General features: G+C 36.5%; 2 protein-coding genes across 4 annotated transcripts; both read right to left on the reverse strand.

The window, feature by feature from the left end:
• Positions 1-96: 96 nt before the first annotated feature.
• Positions 97-18,602, reverse strand: LOC135610621 (uncharacterized). 2 transcript variants are annotated; one of them, XM_065105373.1, is made up of 13 exons: positions 18,283-18,602; positions 15,639-15,776; positions 12,295-12,376; positions 9,862-9,938; positions 9,602-9,708; positions 7,564-7,693; positions 7,304-7,420; positions 7,139-7,224; positions 4,322-4,388; positions 3,835-3,913; positions 3,639-3,730; positions 1,699-1,842; positions 97-406 (listed from the first exon to the last, which is right to left on the reverse strand). In XM_065105373.1, exons 2-13 carry the CDS (start codon positions 15,771-15,773, stop codon positions 377-379), a joined length of 1,146 nt encoding a protein of 381 aa, XP_064961445.1. In that variant the 5' UTR covers positions 15,774-15,776; positions 18,283-18,602; the 3' UTR covers positions 97-376. The 2 variants fall into 2 exon arrangements, with proteins under 2 accessions (XP_064961445.1, XP_064961444.1); XM_065105372.1 differs by having other exon boundaries at positions 18,269-18,601.
• Positions 18,603-19,685: 1,083 nt separating this feature from the next.
• On the reverse strand, positions 19,686-22,568 carry LOC135610622 (chloroplast protein FOR GROWTH AND FERTILITY 2-like). 2 transcript variants are annotated; one of them, XM_065105375.1, is made up of 2 exons: positions 22,258-22,568; positions 19,686-20,601 (listed from the first exon to the last, which is right to left on the reverse strand). In XM_065105375.1, the coding sequence occupies exons 1-2, from the start codon at positions 22,564-22,566 to the stop codon at positions 19,786-19,788; spliced, it is 1,125 nt and encodes a 374-aa protein (XP_064961447.1). In that variant the 5' UTR covers positions 22,567-22,568; the 3' UTR covers positions 19,686-19,785. The 2 variants fall into 2 exon arrangements, with proteins under 2 accessions (XP_064961447.1, XP_064961446.1); XM_065105374.1 differs by having other exon boundaries at positions 19,686-20,616.
• Between the last annotated feature and the right edge of the window lie 659 nt (positions 22,569-23,227).

Raw genomic sequence — 23,227 nt, forward strand, 5'->3', positions numbered from 1 at the left:
TTTGTTTCGTTTATATGCTGTGGGAGAAGCTTTTGGGGGGAGAATTTATGATATATATTATTTATTAGCTATCAACTCAAGAAACCCAATAACAGCTAGAATAGAACGGAGTACCTATTTCGATTTACTACACATTTTGAGTCCATGAATCTTGGTCCCAATGAGATTGCCCACTTCGTTGGATCGATCTATTGTTGTTATCTATTCTTGTCGAGGACGACAATGCAAATATGTTAGTAGATCCTCCTTACATGGCCAAAACACACGAACATTACAAGATACTGATGTTAATATTACGGACTTCCAGTAATCAGCTTGGAGACCGAGTGTTGGGTCTGGTGAAACAATGGTTTTCCATGTCAGCAGTCCTTCTATACTATCGCACGAGTGAAGTTATCCAATGGACCTGCAAAATTGAACCAACAAGCATTGCTGAATTAAAAAGATGTCACGAGGAAGTAAAGAAATTATTGTATGGGACACAGAAAGCATAAAAATAATGGATAATGGAAAGCTGCATCGTATCATTGTACAAAATAGGTTTCTGCAGATCATATTTCATTACCGATATGGATATTGCTTCAGATGGCATTGGTTTACTCACAAATTCCCAATGGTTAGAAAATCTTAAAGCATGCGGCATCCTTGTCATGGATGTACATGTGCAAGTTTTACATGTATGAAGAAAAACTAGCATATATGTTCATTTCAAAGGCAGATACAAGAATATAATGTTCGTTTGAAAGAAAGAATGAGAAAACGACTTGTTCATTTGATATCCTTGTGATATTGGAATATAAAGACGAATAATACGATACAGAGAGTAGAAATGTCATTACATATGTGGGTTCAAGCAAGCTATAACATTTAACATAGGTGACCCAGCATACAGTAGAAACAAGATGGACACCTCCTATTTGCCTGTAACATTGTTATTTTTCTGAAAGTGATATGATGATGAATGCAAATTTTTTATCATCTCATTTTTATCTATAATTATGTAAATCCAAACCTTATTCAAAATTTTTGCTTACTTTTTTGTTGAAAATAAATGAATAAGGTATTAAGTCCTCGTATTATCATGTCTCAAAATAGTTTTTCAAGAATGGAGATGGAACTTAGCCTCCACATTTAGTACTCTAAATGTAGAAAGTTTGGTTCCACTTTCAGTAAGTTTCCAGAAAAAGGGAATTTGACCTCACACTTGGGTTCGCTAGAACAAAATCACCAACTAAAAGTGTTTGAGAGGGTCAAGCTGGTAGCCATTCCAATCAAGTAGAGAATTTGCCTCCACGGTAAATTTTTGTCACCCTCACCAACTCCACTGCCACTTCAGCCACACAATAATCACCACCTTTGCCACTATTGCTATGTAATAATAACCCATGATTGCCAGCAACACTCCATCACTATGACCATCATACACCACTACCACCAGCTTCCGACCACACCAACACCGCTATGGCCACTATCACACCAACAACACCATTGTGGTTGCTTCTGGTGTTGTTGTCGTTGGTTTGTCACTACCAAGAAGTTCAAGGACGAGAAAGAAAAAAAGAGACATTTTCCTAATTTGAATAGGAAAAACTAGTTAGGAAACAGAAATGAAAAATGGAGATCAAAGTTTAAAAAATCATTTGCTAAATTAAACATGCCCTTCTAGTCAAAAGTGAAAATTACTGATGTGAGACTTACAATGTTGTTTTTAGGGTTTCTCCAGTAAAACCCTTGTAGTGCGATGACAGCTATGTTCGAGGCCACAAGAACAAAGATGCAAAGAGAATGCCTTCCCATCCACTCAAACACAAAAGTAGGACACCTATATCCATAAACGTCCACCTGCATAAAAAGGAACAAGGCAAGCAAACAAAATGAAACATAAAGAAAATAGTAGATTTAGTTACAAATGATGAATGCACACGAAATATGTCTGAGGAAAACATATTTCAGCAAAAGATGTCCACTCCATCTGGTACAACATTCCGTTAGTCAATGAAAGATCTCTACACGGTTTCATAGAAGAAAAAGAAGCCTATTCAGCTTCTAAAGGGATTAGTTCTCATCCACCCTCGGTGGAAGTATAATAGTGTTTTTTGTTTCCTGATGTGATTTTTGGACTGACTTTATTTATGGTTTTCTAGCAGCTATCTTTTAGAATCATGAGAATTGTCTTTTGAATCTAATTGGTATCTCAGGTCAGACTACAGCTATCAAATAGGTGGCAACCTCTCTTCCTTCCCTTTCAATGTCTCTAAGGTGGCCTTCTCAACTTTAACAATACCTAGATGGAGGGTCGTATCCTATCACAAAACTCTTCACTCTTTCACATCAAATGTCTATTTAGATAGAAAATACACTTGGAATGAACCCAACAACTTGAATGGAGCAGGCTAACTATGTAGCTCAGCAAATTTTTATGTCAAGGCAGTAGATGCAGCCCCATGCAACATATACAAGATATTCCTTTTCTCCTTCACATAAAAAATTAAATTACATGATTTTTCACTATCAAATTCCTGAAGTCTTCTTGAGGCCACAACATATCTCAGAGGTTCTAATGCAATAATACTTAATCTTCTTTCATCATGTTAAAATATCCTTGGTTCTTTTCATGGGTAAAGTGTAACCAAGTTTGTAAATAACAGGTGGCATGGTGCCTACCAACTGATATTTACTAGTCCAATGAAGGACCGGTATCGGACCATATGATCTGTACTTATCGATACTATCTCATAATTATATTTTTTTTACTGGTATCGGACGGTATGAGTCTGTATACCACCCAATGTACCGATACCACACTGTCAAATATATTATGAAACCAGTACAGGCCCAAGATAAAACCTTGTGTAACATTATCTGAAACATCACTCTAGCCCTGGAAGGCCAAAGGCCCTTATAAATTGTACCAGTTGTTACGATCTAAGCAATTTGGCCTAATAAGTTGGATAAAAATGCCTAGGTCTACATAATCTATAGCCAAACAAATTCATTTATACAAGCCCATAATATATGGGCGAGCAGGAGAAGTCATCAGTTGAACAAGCCAGCTAGCGGATATGGTTTGCTCTGGGATGATGACATGGCAGAAAACCTGCTGACATTGGCCGTGAAGGTTTTGCAAAAATGAGCATCATTGTCATCATGATAAAAAGCTTAAATTCAAATCAAATGTCTGCCCTCATATAACACATCCACGCACTATTACAAATTTATTATTTTTTCATCTCTTCAACTTTATAACAATCTTAAGCAAATAGAAAAAGTTGCTTTCAAGTTGAAATTTAGATCTTCACTATTCTCCTCTCAAGTACTTCCTCTATTAATAATACATCAAGAATTCTTTCCCCAAAGACAAAATTAACATTATAGCAGAGGATAAAAGAAAGAGGAACAGAGAAAAGAGACAAAGATAAATGGAAGAACAAAACCATGAAAACACACGTCAAAGGCCATTTTACCATCATCAAGGAAACAAAATTTTTTAGATAAATGTACAATAAGCCTAACCAAGCTGGCATATTTTAGCAGTAAACAAGGAAAGCATCAAAATTTTATATAATCTGTGCCTCAAAATTCAAATATTGTCCATGTGTGAAAAGGGCTGAACTTTCATACTCAATTCTGGAGCTTACCAGTACGTATAGAGCACATAATACAAATCCAGCGACACCCGTTGTAAGTAACATGTAACTGATTGTATATAGTGATTTGTTCAGAGGAACTCCTACAAAATTTTGAATCTCTTTCAGCTAATAGAATATAGAACTAATTCTATATTTCAGAAAAAGTCAATCAGGTTTAAGCGTAGGAAAGCAACTTGAGAATTACCTATAAATGCAAGAAATAGCCCAAGTGTGAAAACTGAAAGTGAAAACAGTAGCCATTTTGTTAGTCGATCCTTGTGATCCTGAAATATTGCCATTGGTAAGACATACAAATGCCAAATTAGCTATTGAATTTGATTTAATGAACTGGGAACTTCTTCTGGAAAAGAATTCTAGAAAAATGAGCATAAATATATCAACAGAAAAATGTAATCAAATGTTTTCAAAAGCATACAGCAAAAGAGAAAATTTTACGGAATTTGCAGGATTAACACAAGTTTCATCTCTGTGGAGACATCTGATTGGTTGGTTAGTGCACTGTTGAACATATGTCTCATGCTCAAGTCCATGTGTGAGCTGTATTGTACGTCATTTAATGTAATGAAAATAGCATTTTCTTTTTAACACAAGATAGAGTTTCACGAAAGCATTAATAGCAGAGACTAACCAATACTATCAAGGCTATAGTTATCTTGACATAGTGTTCATACCTCCAAAAGAACAAGAATATGACCAAAATGAAGCCCAAATATGCAAGTCACAACAGCAGTTAATGAGCTGCAAACAGATTTTTCATACATGATCAGAAATCAGTAGTCTTGCAAAAACAATAACTATAGATGGGAAACATGTAGATATGTCCTTGATTAATAAATAAAGTATATATGATATATACCATATATGAAATCTGACTATACTAGCTAGTTTTTGTTGATTGAATCAACCCATGTTATCTTATGCAACTTACTCCATCGGCTGCTTGTTAGAAATGAGATATGATCTCGATGCATGTTTTTTAATGAATTTCTAGGCACATAGTTTATGCAAATTTGTGTGAAACTTATTCCATCAGTTGATATGCTATGGAGTTTAGCAAGACAACCAGAAATAAATGTTTGATCTTTCATGTGGAAACTTTGTTAAGCTTTTAAACAATTAATAGCTATGGCATATTGAACCAAGGATTTTAATTTTAAATAATACCACCCATACTGGGCGGTACATACCGGTCCGCCAGTAGACCGGTATGCGGACCGCCCGCTATCGGGCGATACTATCGATTGGGGTTGCTTCCGCCTCGTTACCACCCTAAATCGGTCGGTGACGGTTGTTTTTGACCGTCGCTGCTCGCTACCAGGTGGTATTAGCCGAGGGAGAAAAAAAAAGAGAGAAAAGAAAAGGGAGAACCTGGAGATCCGGCGTCGCTCTCCCTCGACGATCTTGATTCGTCGCCGCCCTCCCTCGTCGGATGCCACAGATGAGATGTTACCTCCTAGGCGACGAGGCCTCGACGTCGTTGATGACTTCTCCTCATCTGCGTGGGGAGAAGAAGCCTCTGTGTCATCGCGGGGAGAAGAAACGGAGCGTCGTCGAGGCGATACACCCTGGTGTACCGCTCGATACTCTGTACCGTACCGAGCTACGCTCGAAACTTCGGTATGGTACGAAATTACAATCCTTGTATTAAACACATTGTAAATTCGGAGATGAGTTTGGAACCTGATCATTCTCTATTGGTACTTAAAAGCTGTGCATAAGGTTTTGTTTGGAAGGTTTGTCTACACACCTATGCTAGGCCTAACCTCCCTAGTATGAGTATTCACCAAGTCCGAAGGTCAGCGACTCAGCTATAAATAAATGGAAGAGTAATCAGATGAATAAGCTATGAATATAGTGGATTGTGTTTCACCTTGTTCCTGGTGACCTGGGGAGCTGAAAGTTATACTTCAAAGAGAGGCTATATAGGAGCATTAGTTTTTTTTTTTAAAGGTAAGGTATAATGCTAGTCAAAGGACTACCAGCTAGATGATGAACATGATTTTCATTTAAATTTTTAGTGACCACTGAAGGTCGGTCATAGTTTATAGAGTTTGCTTCTTTTCAGTCATAAAGATCTTCAATAAAAAGAAAGCAAAGCAAAGAAAATGAATTTAATCCATAATAGGAGTAAGAATGGAGTACTATATTATAATGTTCGCAATTTCGGTCCGTATCGACATAGTGAGCCTTGCTTGGTATGGTACGTACCAACGATATACCAGGGCATACCGAGCAGTACACCAAACATAGCTAAAAGGTCGATAATGGTTGAAACCACCCAGTACAAGTCGGTAACGATCGAAATCGATCGGTACTACCTGGTACAAGTTGGTAACGGTCGAAATTTCAATCGTTACCGTCCGATACAGCCCCATATCGCCCGATACAAGGCCAAAAATTTGGTACCACCCAGTAGCGGCAGTTCGTGTGTGTTGAGACGCTCTCGGACCGGTACATATCACTTGTACCGGGCAGTGTACATCGAAATTAAAAATCATGTTATATTACAAGAGATTCAATATTTGCCATGTTTGGCTAACACGTTCACTGAGCTTTATAGGCAAGCTTTTCTGGAAGCTACCGAAAGAGATTGAACGTAGGGATTATGCCCATGCAACAGGGGAAGAAGCTGAGCTTAGGCCTACTACTCGACACGGATGACAGATACAAAGTTTGACCTTAGTAGTGAGGAAGAGAACAAAGAGAGAAAAAACTTAAAACAGATGATTGTTGATCATAAGTCAGTTAAAATGGTATTCATATGGACAAAATAGAGCCATTTTCAATATTTTCAAAGGACCAACCAACCTGTATGACCTAATGAAACTCATGATTTAGCTCAGAGTGCTTAGAACCCTCTTTACTTGCTAATATGCCACGCCAAATGAAAATGAAGCGGTAAGTTTGAAGATTGTCAGTCTGCCACATTGTTGCCAAGTGTTCAGACCTGATTTATACTTGTGTAAGGTTTCTACCTTGGGCAGTCCTAGACAAGGTCTTTAGTTGGACTTCCTATTTTGCTTTTGTTTAGAGATGTATTTTGGTCCATACTTGTAGTTAATATATTCAATCAAGTTCCAAAGTTGAGATGTATTCTTATCTTTGGGTCCTATTTTTCTTAAAGAAGAATAAGATGCCAGGAGCCCAGTATAGATTTTTAGAGGTGTCTTCTAATAAGATCTCATGGGATTTTGTGATTTTCAAATAAAGAAATTTTCTCACATAAGTTAAACTTAGCTTACCAATATCTATAACTCTAGAGGCTGTCTTAACATTAGCAATTTCATTACTGAAATAGGATTATCATGGTTTAGTGGTATATTCTTTCTTTTCATCCTTTGGATGCCAATTATCCTATAATTGGACATTACCCTGATATGAGGCTATCATCCTATCTTAAAACAGAAACTGTGTACTCATGATAGTAGGACATCTTTAATGATTGATCGACATTGAAAAGTACAGGTTACATAATTCAATATATATACCTTAAGATGCCTTCCGGATCAAAGGGTGCATGGCACCAGGGTGGGTAAGTATTCACTCCATTACCATCCTTCGGAGTCATACATTCCTATTTGTTAAAAAGACAATGGTTCGAAAAGTGAAATTATCCCCAACATCTAGATAAATATCAAATGTAAGTTCATTACCTTCAAATGTCTATATACAGGTGTTTTATGCAGGTGTTTGATGCCAAGGACATTGCGGTCAATCATTCCAGCCGCATTACATGCTGGTCCAAGATCACCTCTTACTTCACATTTAACCTGATAATGAGAAAATTAATGTCCAAGTACATGTATAGCTAACATCATATGGTACCAATAATACAGATCTTTTAAACAAAGCAAGTTCATTGTATAGCCCTGAAGAACATAATTACAAAATAGAAACAATAAAGAGATATTACCGTCTCAATGGTGTAACTAGTTGGCAGGGAAGAATTTAATGATATTTCTTGCATTTCAAACTGCCAATCTGGAACATATGCACCATACAACAGCCCCAAGTATATACCAGATAGTAAAACCACTATGATCCTAAGAAGAAATTAGTAGTAATAAGTAAAAGACAAGGATAAGCCTTTGTTATCGAGCATTACCATGCTTCTGCATGACTTGAGAAAATATGCAACCATCATCTTAACCACAAAGAAAGATTTTGCAATGGAAGATAATCTCATGTTCCAAATATTTGACAATAGCTCCAAGTATATGCCAAACAGTAAAAACACTATGATTGTAAGAAGGCACCAGAAGTAGTATGTAAAAGACAGGGATAAGCCCTCTGTTGTCATAGGTTGTCATGCATCCTCATGACTCAAGATAAAATGGAACCATCATCTCAACCACAAAGAAAGATTTGGCAACAAAACAAAATCTTGTGTTCCACATAGTTACTACATATGATCCACTTCACAGAAGCAAAATTATTCACATTGGATATCTTTAATCTAGATGCTATTAGATGCTGATAGACAAAAAAGTATTCATATTGGATAACCTACATATACTCCCTTTCCTTGGCTCACATATTTACTTCAGTAACAATACCTACTTTAATAACATTTTCTTTTGCAATATAAAATTCAAATCTGCATTCTTCTTAATATAAGATACATGTATTTATAAAGTCTTTGAACCACTAGATGTCTACGAATATGTGTTGCAACTCACATGTTTCTTGTGTCTCATGGTCGAACAAAACTAAAAATGAATTTCCAATCTGTTTCACAGAACTGGATAGATCTAATTCTCCATTCCCTATTGTCAAAATACTTACCATATTTCAAGTGACAAACAACACATCTGTCCTGCACACCCAAAATAAGTCCTAAATTTGAGACATGTAGGTTTGAGATTGAGCCCAAACCCAAATTATGCCCAAGTAAAAGTACTACTGTAATAGCACAATTTAAAAAAATAAAAATAATTTCCATCTTCTTTCAAACCTAGAGTGATTGAAATCCAAAAGACACTGAGTAGCCGTATTAGCAATAGTGCAAGGCAAAATTATGCGATTGGATACGGATTTACGCATGGAATATTATTTCGCTCAGACCAGTACAAAATGAGCAGTACATACTGGTTCAGGTATGAACCGATACAAGGACTGCCCCATCTCAAGAGGTCCAATCCGACCCATTAAAAAAATAAAAAAAAAATTAATGTCTTCTCAGTATGCAGGGAGTGCAAAATCATGAGTCACCATTATCGTCCACTGCCACCTATCTCCCCACCAGCCACTACATGTTGTTGAACACAGGTATGCTTCCTCCACTCCTCCTTTTCCTCCATCGGCTCCACTTCTTCCTTCCTCTTCCTCCTTATCCTTCACTGGCTCTTTTGTTGTTTCATCTTCCTCCTTCCTGATCCTCTTCCTTTACCACCTCCTCTTCCTCCTACCTTCTTTCTCCTCCACTTCCTCCACCACTATTTGTTCCTTCCTCTTCTCCTTCTTTTTCCTCTTCAAGTCACTGGTGCGTATCGATATGTCATGTCGTGTGTCAACACAACAGTACCAACCAGTACCAATTCGGTCAGGGACCGACATGGGTCCCGCATTCGGTATCCAAAATGGCATTTGGATTTATGGGTGGCAACCCATCTTGGCTCAATTGCAAGTATCAACTTGATCTTCAAACTAATTTGGCCTTAGGTTTCCACCCAGCCTAGCATGTCCTTAACCCTGACGACTACTGGGCATGGCCTACTTAAGCCCATATACATATAAATTGCAAATTTGATTGCAAAAGTAAAGTAGAGACTTACCAAGTCAAGTGCAATGGCAAAACTATAAATCCAAAAGTCTTATAGATTTATAATACACAATCAAACATCAAAGTTATCCAAATTAGATAAAGATACACATGCCTAAATAAAGTAACTTAATTGACAGTCACCAAGTTAAGATTGTGCATTATAACCCAAAAAAAACAATTTGCATACCACTGATATTGATAATTCTTAAACATTCCACGTTCAACGTTCATAGTTCGGTTGCTCGAAAACCATATTTCACATAAAGCAGCAACAATGTACCCAATAGCTATCCTCTGTTTTTCACGAAGTTGAGAAGCAATAATTAACATAAAAATCAAAATCTTAATATCAAGGCATTTTTAGAAAAAAATAATAAAACATGAAACAAGTATTGCATTAAACAATATATCAGGAAACGAAGCATTTACTCTGTAATAAACTAATACCTGTAGAACACCAAACAGACGAATTTTCTGAATGTCAACACCAAAAGTCAGCGAATTTATTCCATGAAAGTAACCACCTGAAATAACAAATGACATAACATGGTAAATATTCAACTCGGTCTATTGTTAAAAGAAAATAAACTAAACAAACTTGATTATGTTACATAGAATGTTCAGATAAGACAATATGCTACTGTAGTACCATGCTTCCAATAGAACAGCCAATACACCTTGATAAATGTAACCTAACATTATAGTTCATGAACATAAGAAAGCATCTCTAAAGAGATATCAATAGCATTAGACCTTTAAAAAGGATGACATCCTTAGTAGAACTGAATGGTAGGAAGGACTTGTAGTGAAACTTAAATAGCTGGTGTAACAAAAGTAAATGAATGGCACATATGAAACAAAGAAGAGAACATCCTGATACAAAAGGGCATCTAGTTGATTTTTACTATCATTGTCTTATACAGCGCATACCATCAATATACTCTTATCCCTAGAACCTAGGGAGAATAACAGGAAGACTACACTAAAAGTAAGAGAAGTGGCATCTAGTATGTAATACTTTACAAGGTCATTAAGGACCATATTTCTAAAAACTGCAGGAAGAGGAGAAATTTATTTAGATATCCAAGGGCTCAACCACTCAAAAGTATGCTGAGATTGTGTGTGCGTGTGTGTATACACACACACACACACACACACACACACACTGTTCCACATTGCTGTAATTTTGCTTAAAGAATGTGGCTGAATATAGTTATATTCATTATGACGGAGAAGATTTGCAAATTTTTGGGCAATTGCTTCAATTTCCACCAGCTTTGCAAACTTGACCATTACAGGGAAGCTATTGGAAAAAGCTTGAGATGCAGGAAATTAAGAAAAAAGGTTGGAGATATTAGTCAGCAAATAGAAATCACCCCTGCTTTTCTCATTTCAATCTCATATCTCATTCTGCTGCCTATTGAACATGTTTCAAGAGTGCACCATCAAATACCTACATAAACATATAACAAAGTTGAAAAAACTATGTCCATTGACTTGGGAAGTAGCAAACTAACTCTAAAGTTCATATTGGCAGAAATGCTTGGTGAACGGAGACCTAAAGAAGCAAAATTTCGATGGAAATAAAAGAGTATTACAGACTGTATAGAGTTATGTCCATAAACTACCTGAAAATTTTCCATGTCAACTTTGAGGAAAAAAGATTAGTTGCAGTCAACACTCGAAAATTATGGAAATTGGATACAAGGGCAAAGATGTCATGCACAAGAGAATGCCAGGAGGGAACTTATTTAGGAGTAAAGGAAAAGGTTGTAAGAGATAAAGCCACATTCATCATACAGAACAAAAAAATAATGGATGCACAAGCATTGACAAGTGACATTTGCAACCAAAGAAAGGGAAAGATGTAAATGGTTAAATGCAAACAAGAAACAGACCTCACTAAATAAGTCACCCTAACGAAGTTAAACCTCGCAAGAAACACTTGAACCTTTTAAAGAGCATATTTAATTAAAAATGGTATAAAAAGTAATGGAATGCAATGGCAGATCTAGATCATGAAGTAAGAATTCATTTTCTAACAGCAAACCAGTATAGCACAATGGAATTGCCAATCAGAGAGTATGAACCAATGAACGATTAATTAATTGTTTGTTTTTTGTTTTACTGTCTGTAATGAGAGAATCTTGCTGGTACATTATATAGTTATATGCAAGGATTGCCATACCGACCCGTACCACCCGGTACGAGCGGTACGTACCGGTCCGATGGTATATCGGTACGCGGACCGTCCGTTACCGAGCGGAACGAATAATAATAAATTAATATATATATATATATATATATATAAATAATTTAAATAAAATCGAGGCGACGTCGCGTCGCCTCGGCGATGTCACCGAGGCGACACGACGTCGCCTTTCTCGGCGACGCAGCGCCTTTCTCGGCAACGTCGCCTTTTTCGACGACGTCGCCTTTTTCGGCGACGTCGCTATATATATATATATATATATATATATATATATATATAATTTAAATAAACGTCGCCTCGGCGACGTCGCCCCGTGTGGGGAAGGAAAAGGCGACGTCGCCGAGGCGATGCAACGTCGGCCAATAAAAATATATATATATATATATATATATAATATATATACATATATCGCTCGGTATACCGAGCGGTATACCGTTCCGTACCGTACCGAGAGATCGTAGAAACTCCGGTACGATACGAAATTTCAAACCTTGGTTATATGTCGTTTTATTATTTATTTAAATAGCATCATTTAGGTTATAAGACACAAGAATCAACACTTTTTTCATAAAGTATTAATCAAAATAAGAACAAATACATATTCAAGAAATTACATAAGATAAAAAGCACCTTCTGAAAAAGATAGAGAGAACATCTGATACTGTTACCTTGGAGAAAAATACCGACAATGAAGAGTTTAACTGCCTTTATCATTGCCTTCCAGGTTAATTGAAGTTTTCTGGATTTGTTCTGAATCAAAAAAGGGATTTTCATTTATTCATGGAACATTCTGATGTGTCACAAACAGATCCCTGGTAACTTCATAGATTGTATAAAGTATAAACAACTCGAAAATACATTAAAATATGAACCTTTTTATTCTAAAAACAGAAGAACAATATTAGGAAAAATTAGCATATTGCTTTTGGAGAAGATTATCTACAAGATCTGCATTTAAAATCCTAGTAAAATCCAAATTTAAGTGGATTTTCATGAGTAAGCAATAGTCTGCTGCAGAATGTATAAGAACAGCTCATTTGTATATGACTATACATAAAAATGACCCTCCAGCCACCCCATTCTCAAATTTGAAAATAAAGCGCAAAGGTTTTTATACTAGAGAATAGAGAGTATATGCTAAATATCATAAAAATTAGGACACAATGACTCTAAAGAAGAAAAGGAAGAAAAAGGTACAAAAGAAGAAATGGAACAAAGAAACAGTTAGAACTGTTCATTCATAAAAGCAGTTATTTAGCAGTGATGGTTATAATAGAAATACTGTTCCTAAAGCAAGTGAACTCAGGGCCTGTTTAGCATGGGGAATTCTTATGAAACTGCAGAATTTTGGCTAAACAACAATATTATTACGCCCAAGGATCTCCACACTTAATAACATTATGCTAGTCTCACCCTCCAAAGCCCACTTTCATTTAAGTTCCAAAGATGAAAACCATTTGGCAGGGAAAATGCCATTATAATAATGCAGAGTGAGATAATCAATCGAATTCAATTGTTTGGTTCTTATTCATCCAGAAGTGATTGAACTAGGCTTAAAAAAGCACTATCGCACCAAGTAAACTACATTCACTCCTTCCCTGTTTACGGCTACAGGGCTGGATACCCTCTAATCTCACCATCAAATGGACTCAGCTCTAAAGGTACCGCTGTGTAGCTTCCAAATCCTATTACAAATCCCCATTGACATATTTTCATGCGTGAAATACCAAAATTAACAACAACATTAATCATTAGTTAGAATTTAGAAAAATTCCAATTTGAATTTTAGATCCCCACTTCAATTTTTAGAGGAACCTAGATAAAATATATTGTGTGCGAGCAAAGTGCATCAATGCTTAAAACTATACAGTATGCGGCAGAAGATATAAAAGAATTCAATTATGATTAGTCCTTATATAAATAAACATTACTTTGTCATCTTGCCACCTCATTGAATCCTATTAAATCTTGGATTCGAACTACAAATATTTTACTTTTATATTCTAATTCTAATACAACTAAATTCTCAACAAATTTAAGACTACACTTTAACCTAGCAGATGGCCAATTTACTTACCGAGATATGCAACTCAGTCAAGCATTATGGATTCAGACAAATCATGAACATGGATTAAATCTCATGTTCCAACACAGTGCCAGTCACAAGTTGGTAAAGTAGCGTACCCCAAGACACCCCTTGTAACTGCTTAAAGTAGTCCACGTTCTACAAAAGATTAGAGAGGTTATCTCCGTGACTCAAACCCCGGTATCCAGTTACAAAGGAACTTGGTGCACTAGGTAAGCCCATCAGAATTAGCTAGATTGCACAATAACAAACAATCCTAGTGTTTGGACCTACTACCAGACTAATTCTAGCTAGTCAACCTAGATTGGTTAGCATATGTCATGCATATATATGTATTTAATTCATCCCAGATTATATTAAAATTTAAAAGATCCAGATCAATGATGATCTTGCATACCTAGGGGCAATCTATGTTACTAGAGCTAGAAGTTCAAAACAAACTTTTGGAAAGAGGAAGAAAATAAAAAATGAGTGCAACTTTGTATTGCGTAACATTACTGGCATTATAAGTTCTCTCTTTTTCTTTTTGTTTTGAAGGCATCTTATGTTTTTCAAGCAGTATGACCACTTGAATCATGAGAGATACTGTCATCAGTGTCATGTGGATGTGGCAATATATACTTTTTAGAGAAACTTCCAATAACACTAAAATTATTCCAAAGAAAAAAGAAAAAGGAGAAAATAACTAGATTTAATTGAGAACATGTCAATTGAACTTGAATCCAAATTCATCATTAATCCAAACAGATTTGGTTGGTTTTTTCCCTTCCGTGTCTACTGTAGCATCAAAAGGTCTCCCAATTTACATCACTTGTACCATACCAATTCTAGTAATTATCGAAACTGGTTATTGAACCAAGATTTAAATTCTCTACCTCAAAGTTTGAACATTTGTAACATTTTATTCAAGGATATTGGACGATACAGGTCTATGTATAGCACGGTTCTCTGGAACTGTATCATTCTAATAGGTCACTGAGCTAATACTGATCCATATATAAATCTCTGATTTATTTTCCAATTTACTCTAAAATTACAAAAATCACACCACCAATTGATCAGCCAAAGTGTTACACCAAATTCCTCTTAGAAAGTCCAAGTCAAAGTGAACAAGTGCTCAGTGAATTTGGTACTAAATTGTCTAGGTGACTTTTCAAATTTGACTCCTTTTTTTTTGACAAAAAAGAGTTTCCAGTTGTTTATTTTTCACCTCTTCCTCTATCCTCTGCCATCTTTATCTTGGAATTTATATGTTCCTTCTAGCTCCCCTAGATCTATACCTTCCCTGCCTCTATATTGCAGTCCATCAATCACTCCACCAATATTGTAACTCCCCCTGCATCATGTCTGAATGGTCATCTCCAATTGGCAAAGTTCTCATTTTCAGAAAAGAGTTCCTAGTTGGCTAGCCCTTTATCCTCATCTCTGTTCCTCTCCCTTTTTTTTAATTCATCTTAGTATCTTATATCACTTCTACCTCTTCTACATCTCTTTTCTTACTCTAGTCCCTATTATCACTGCAGCCAGTGATCACTTTATTAATATTTCTGCTGCTCCTGCTTCATGCTTATTTTATTTCACAAGAAACAATGGAAACATGAAAGTGTATACATACACATGAATCACTCAACAAGAGGAAAGGGAAGTACCTCCCTGTTAAGTATTGATTTCTTTGTTTGCATGGGTCGCTAAAAGTATGCATACATATATGTATGTTTGTATATATATACACACATATGAACAATCCACAAGAAAAATGGAAATTACCTCCCTGTTAAGTATTGGTTCCTTTGTTTGCATGACTCACTAACTTTGCAAAATTAATAGACAGAAATTAAACATGTGGACAACATATGATTATCAGTTTATAGATAAGAAACATGTCAAAGAAAACTTGACATCACAAGAGGAGGAAAGACTTCTTACCTTGTAGACAATTGAAACAGAAATACCAGCGATGAAAAGAAAAAATGGCATCACAAAGTCCGCAAGGCGTACACCAACCCAAGGAGCATGAGCAACAAATGGCAGTACAGAACCAGCATAATCAACAAATATCATCAGCTGCAACAGAAATTTGGGATACATTCTAACAATCATCTCAACAAGGATATCAACTATAAAAAAACACCAAGCACAGTTTCAAGAACATTATGGAGCAAGAAACAACCAACTCCATTAGAGACAAATTTTTAAACACAGTATCATTAGCTGTTTCCATGAGAGCATATATAAAATCCTGATAACATAGTGCACATTTGATTTAAGTAAGGAACTACCAGATGTACTCTATTAGAAATTATGATACTAATATATGCCAAATAACCTATTTACTTAAAAAAACAAAGTTACAAGTTATATATAGAAGTACAATTCCGAATAAGATTTTAGTTAGGCTTTAGTAATGAGGAAACAATTATCATAAAATATGCAGAGGCTCATATGTAACACAAATTAGTCCCACATTGGAAGTGGGCTAAGGCTAAGATTGGCTATAAAAGTGTATTATTGTTAACTTTAGCTTTAGTTATCCTATCAGGTCGGATCATAAAAATTGGTATCAAAACCGACCTAGTATTGGGGGTATGGTAAGGGGTTCTAGTAGAAAAGGGCTACTAATGGGCAGGGTCGGAGGATATGTCATGGCATGAAACCATCACTGGGATATGTCTCACATGCACCATGCTAGGGTCAGATCTGAGTTATGTTGAGTCTTGACGAGGATGTCAAGCCCTTAAATGGGGAAGATTGTAACATCCTGATTAGTCCCACATCAGAAATGGGCTAAAACTAATATTAGCTTATAAAAGTATAATAGGTATATTATTATTAACTTCAACTTAAATATTTTGACCAGTGGTTTGAGCTCAACGAAATTAATAGGTCAGTTATTCCAAAAATTATATGTATCAAAAGAAGATATATATCTCCATTGTGAATCTGGAAATCTTTATTAATGATATATATATGTATATAATTGTATATTGATATCATACCAGTACATACATATATAAGGTAGTATACAGACTTATGATAAGATGTGCACCTATCTGCTAACCATACTAAATAGGAAACTTGTTGTAAGAAACAGTTTGTTTTAATTTTAAAATGCAAAATATGTTGATTATTGAATCTAATTACCTTAATTATACATATAAATAAAAATAAACAGCTCATGGGACAAAATAACTCACGCACATAGAAGTTATCAGTTGCCAGGAAGGAAGGAACCAATCAAGCTATTTACTAAAAATTCAAGAATATCTTGTTGTTCTTCAATCGGCACATCATTCTGCATGATTTGATTGGGCCAATTAGACTATGAAGTTTCAGCATGCGAAAGAAAAAATGGCCATATTCAAAAATCCACCGCAACTAGTATCAAAATACCCATCATCAAGAGAGAAAGATGATGTTCAGTGTTAGCATGTCACTCTCCTATGAAAAAATTGGTTAGTTCTGAGAATAGGCTCTGCAATTTCTTGTTGGTTTCTGAATCAATACCAGAATTAATTTAACCATTTCAGTATGTGATCATTTTGTTTATATCAGGATTATCATAGAGAGCGTTGGAACTATTTGAATAAGGTCATGATTAGATAAATGATAAAATTAAAGCCTAATTAAAACAGTGACTAGCTTCTTTAAATAAAGCAAGTTAGATATGAATATACCTAATAATCGGTATCGTACCAGTCCAGCTATTGCCGAAATCAATATCAAACTAAGATTTATATCATCGCTTGGAATGATTTAAATCATAACTAGATATGACTAGATATAATGCATTTGATATTTTATATCTTAATAATTTTCTTAAGTTAGCTCCATAATTTGCTTGTCATCCAATCATCTCACGTTAGAACACTCAGATAAACACATGAAGGAACCAGAAACAAGAGCAGATATTCCCTTTGCAAATAAGGTTCCATAAAATTGGTGTTACGTTTATTCTAATATATTATCACACTACAAGGTGTCTTCACTCCTCTCAAATTCTTGAATTAAGCATCGAACTTGTCATAGCTACATCATACTATTCCCACTGCAGGTTATCTGCATAAGATTCAAGAAATGATTACCTTAATCTGGACACAAAACAAAAAAATTGAATTAATAGTTCGAGAAACTGGAAGATTCATGCGGTCGTGAGTCAGAACATACAACTTATAATGAATCTCAAGATTAAGAAACCGACTCACTAAAAACCTGATTCTTTTTCCAAGCATTCATTTATCAAGATAAGCGTACAATTTGCCACCAATCAACTGGCTCAACATGTCGCATTACTCTCTGCGTAACATACCAACAAGTCGCAAAGATCAAGAAATAGACCATGGCCTAATTCTTGTTCAAGAAACGAGTACCGCGACCTTATCACGGACTAAACGACCGAAACAACAGTTCAAGAAATGGAAATGTGCCCGCAATCGACATCAAGATCACGAAATCGACCCACTAAAACCTAAATCTATCTCAAGAAAAGAACAGCATGACCTAAATCAGGAGACCAGCGACCGGAATATAGGGGTCAGAGAAGCTAAGAGAGAGCTCACAGCGATCGAGAGACCTCGGAAGACGTCGAGAGAGGCGACGCGAGTGCCTCCGGCTCTCCTTCCTTCCTTCCTCGAGGCTTCCGCTTCCTCGGGGCCTGGGCTCAGTGGGACGTAGTCCCCCATTTCTTCTTCCGTAGCGAACGCCCCAAGATTTGGGCGAGACGACAGGGAAAGCGGAGAATGGTCGGAACGGATCAACTTTTTCCGTGAGTGGTTCACTTTACGCTGAGGCGAGAGAGCTGGGAATATGCGCGTACGTTCCACTCACGTTGCTCCGCTAACGAGCATGGAGGCGTTAGTTCTGGTGCCTCGCCGTTCGCCACAGGCCTTTCGAAGACGGTCCAACGGTCGCAGGTAAGATGAAAGTCTTATTGCGGTGAACGTACTCGCCGAATGTGATAAGCGACGTTACCTCTATTAATCACTACCCAGTCTAATACCTGCCTATGATTGGACAAAGTTAGCAACACAAGGCAGGTCGGTGCGTGGGTTCGACTACGGAATGCCAAAAGTAATCGCTGTTCAGGTCGCCGCCGTGCGAGACTTTACGATTAGCTGACAGTTGCGGGCCCCACGGAAACAAAAGCTACATTTATATTCTCGAATCTGCTCCGTCCAGCCATCGGACCAACCTATCTCAGCCGTCCATTGTAATCGTACGAGGTGGTATGAATGTTTGGAGTAGGTGAGAGTGTGTCCCGCCGTTCAGGCGAAGGAATTGGTTCACCGTACAGGGAATAGTGATGGCAGGAGGTGATAATAACGTCCAACAGCTTTCGTGTTGGCCCCCACCCTGCAAACGATAACCATGGCAAAATGTGACAAAACAGAAACAATAATAATCATAAAAAATATTATACTAAATTATAGTATTTTTGGGTAATATCTAAAAATATTATAATATTGTATAAAATATATAATAATATTTTTATACTAAATTATAGTATTTTTCAGTAATATCTAAAAATATTATAATATAGTATAAAATATATAATAATATTTTTATAATTTTTATAAAAGTTATATTCATAATATTTTTATTTTGTGTTATAGTGCTTTCAAAAAATCATAAAAGGATTATAAAGAGAAAATATGGGGGGAAAAAAGGATTGTAAATAAAGATAAATGCTAATTATCAGAAGTCCACACAAACTGGTGATGACATGTAACTGAAGATCTGGGAGAATTCAGAGTCTATTATCAAGCACAAACAAGAAAGGACAACACTGATGATGCTATTAGTGTAGATGATAGGATCAACTTGTGATGACATTTGGTTACAGATCTAAAAGAACTCAATTTATCAAGTTCAGAAAAGACACTAGAAATTAGCACATTAGGTTTTAATAAGAATAAAACAAGGACAGCAATGGAAGACCTTTGCCTATAGAACAGATTTGTGCATGGTTGCTACGACTAAAGTAATCCAAAAGAAACAAATTAATAGTAGTTTTTGTCATACAGCAAACTCTGCAGATCTACTAATAGCTTCTTTGCAAGATTTTAAAGATGAAAAATCAGTACAGACTAAAACCAAAGAACTGGCTAATGAGAATGGCTAGTCCCATGGATATTGCTACAAGAGAAGCAGCCCATGTTAGCTTCTCTGTAATCCTAGGAACCCTTTCTTTCAGTGCCTGAGTGAATGAACCTATGAAAACTGTGTAACTTGCCATGGCAAACACCGTGCCAACAAGAAACATACACAAAAATGCAGCACCAGCCAAGCGCGACGGAAGTGCTAGCGCTGGCAAGACCATCATGAGTGCATCAGGCTGCAGACCATGCACAATGCCGGTAGCAAAGGTTGCAAATCCAAACTTCTTTTTCCCAGTCGGACCTGCATCCAAGTGCTCGTAGATACTAACATCACACTCCCCATTTTCTAAAGCGACACAAGGCATGGGCACCTCTGAGGCCTCTCTGAATCCAATTGCACCAATGACAAGCAGAGTTAAACCAACAACTCTTGTTCCCCATGTACGAATGACCTCAATGTGCATACGATCTTTGAGCATAAGGAACAGTAATCCAAATACCACTTGACCAGTATCATGGCCGCATCCCCAAAGGGCTCCTACTACAGCACTCTCGATCCTCGTTCTGCCAATGGATAAGGGAGCCAACGCAGCAAGATGGTCAGGGCCCGATAATGTGTGTAGGCAACCAGCAAGAAAACCAGTCCATGCACTGCTTAATAATTCCGTTCTAATGAGCCTTCCACCAGATCTGGCAGCAGACTGCACTGTTGCATAGGAGGGCGGTACTAGAATTGGTTGGATTATTGTAAAAATTATTGCTGATGCGAGAACAAGCACTGCAGAATGTACAGCCTGAAAGGAAGAGATCTGAAAATTTAAATACAACAACAAAATGAGAATTTCCAATTATAAGGGGTCAGCTACATGGACTTTCCCCACCATTAAGCTTAGTCAAGGGCAACAACAATAGTCAAACTAAGAACACATCAGACAATTAAATATGGACAAAGAACCATCAACCAAAATGATCACTCAAGTGCACCTGAGACATGGTAGAATACACACTTTCATGAAATAGATGCATGAAAAAGATCCACAAAAGGCACTAATGAACATGGTCTTTCCATTAAACAAAGATGGTCAAAACCACAAATCACTAAACAAGCCAAATCAACCAATACTTGCCTGGCAATTAATTGATCGTAACGTGGAAAAAACAAACTAAAATTGGCCATGTGCCTTCTATACAAATTAACACAATCTTTTAACCATGCCATTATCTTTGCAATTACTGGTAAAAATTTAATGCCGCAAATTCACATAAATTTGACTAGTCTGAATCTGTACTTTTCTAGACACACTACGAAAAGAAAACCCATATTCACATGAAATGTATCTTCAGAAAAAGCATCTGCATATGCCATAAAATGGATAGTAATTTATTTTGTTAAGTAATTATACATCATCTAAACATAGAAAAAGAAAAAGAAAAAGCTCAAGCATACACAAGGAATTGATTCCAATGCTACAAACCAAAGTCTTAAGACTTTGAAGTAAACATGTCCAATCACTATTCTTAAATAAAGCATACTGTTGATTTTCGAGCGCCGAGATTCATCTTGTGATGCAGCTTAGGTAGATTTGGCTCAATAAATCTAAAAAGAAGCTAACCCTAGTTAGACAAAAAAAAGAACCCAATAAAGAAGGGTTTAAAAAAGTTTTGCTTGGGAGTCCAAAACAGGTTATCTAGACAAGTCTGTGCGAATGAAAGGAGATCAAACATGAGCTTCTCGACAAGTAAGGTTACTTTAAGTCTCTATCCTGGATTACTGACCATTGTTGCTATAACAAGAACCGTTAGAATTTTTATTCCTAAGTATATTATTATTTATCATTAGCCCACTGATATTGTGTCTCCCAGTGTACTCCTCTTTCTCTCCCTTCTCCTCTTATCACTCATCCCCTTTTCTCTTCCCCTACTATTCTTGATCTATATCAAAAACTTCAGATCCACATCATGTTGCATCACTGAACCTCTGGACACCTTGCAATTCCTGAAAGCACAGTTGTCACAGAATCCCCAAGCAAACATCTGCATCATCTACCAAAATTGAGCTGAGCAAGGGGGTGCGCACATGAGATTAGATCTATCCATTTAAGTTCTCTAAATCTAATCTGTTCAAGGCTCCACATTTTTTTATGCAACTATAACCCCGGACATTATGCACGCTAGGAGTGTCATACAGGAATAATAGGAATTCTGGAAGACCGTATTGCTTCCAACACGTTCAGTGCTGCAAAAATTAGGTCCTTGCTAACCATACACTACGATGTAACATCCAAAAATTCCAGATAAGAAACAATTCTCCAACGAATGCATAAAAATTTGAGTCCAAAACTTGTTATAAGCACAATTACATTAAAATATGTAGCACTTATCCGTCAGTCACGCCCAACAAAGCAATCCTAAAACCCAATCCGAAGATAAATAAGTGCTAAAGAAATCACCTTTCGCAGGATAGAACCGGCGGATGCTCTTCTTTCGGGAAATAGCTGAGCCTTCCGGGCCTCCTCGGCGGAGCGAGAAGCCGAGGCATCGGAGAGGGAGGAGGAAGAGCTAGGAACAGCAGGCGTGGGATGCGGCGGCGGCGGTCCTACTCGTTTGGAGAAGAGCGAAGCCACGGGCTTGAAGCCATTGCGCGGGAGCCAAGGAAGGCTGTGCTTGGGGTACGATGGGGGTCGCCGGAGGAGGACAGGCGGGCGAGGCCTCGCGAAGGGCGGAGCCGTTCGACAGGGGGAAGGGATAAGCCTCTCCATGAGAAAAAGGAGAGCGCTCAGCAAAAAGACGGTGGCCTTTTATTGGTCAGAGGCGGAGAACGACGGATCCAAAGCTCCACGATAAGATCCGAATCCGAAGTAAGCGGTTTATGTGAAGTGAAATATTATATTAGCAAATTCATTTAGGTGAGGTTTTGAAAATTCTATGTTTAATTGTTCGATTTAATATCGTGTGAAAATTATCGAATAAGATTTGAAATTCTTGATATTCGAGTTTGGATTTATATAATATTTGATATGGATATATCATGATAAGTAAATCTGATACATAATAATTACATTCATATTTTGATAATTAAAATTAATATATCACGAATAGCGGGGTTTTATGTATAAAATTTATCGGATGAGATTTTGGATCAGTTATGTTTTATAAGTATATATTACCAGCTTTATTTATAAAATGAATTGAATAAGATTCTTAATAAGTTTCTTTGAAATATCGATCAATATTTAAGGTGTAAAAATTTATTTTATCAAAATTTGAATCTAAAGCATTGATAAGGATCACACTATCAGATAAATATTTTAGATATATAAATTTATAAAAAAAATTCTATGTTTATTGAAATTTAAATTTTATGAAATGAGATTTCAAACATAATGGGTTTAAATGACATAAAAAATATTATAATTATAT

Source organism: Musa acuminata, chromosome BXJ2-4 (assembly GCF_036884655.1).
Source record: "Musa acuminata AAA Group cultivar baxijiao chromosome BXJ2-4, Cavendish_Baxijiao_AAA, whole genome shotgun sequence".
NCBI classification, from domain to species: Eukaryota; Viridiplantae; Streptophyta; class Magnoliopsida; order Zingiberales; family Musaceae; genus Musa; species Musa acuminata.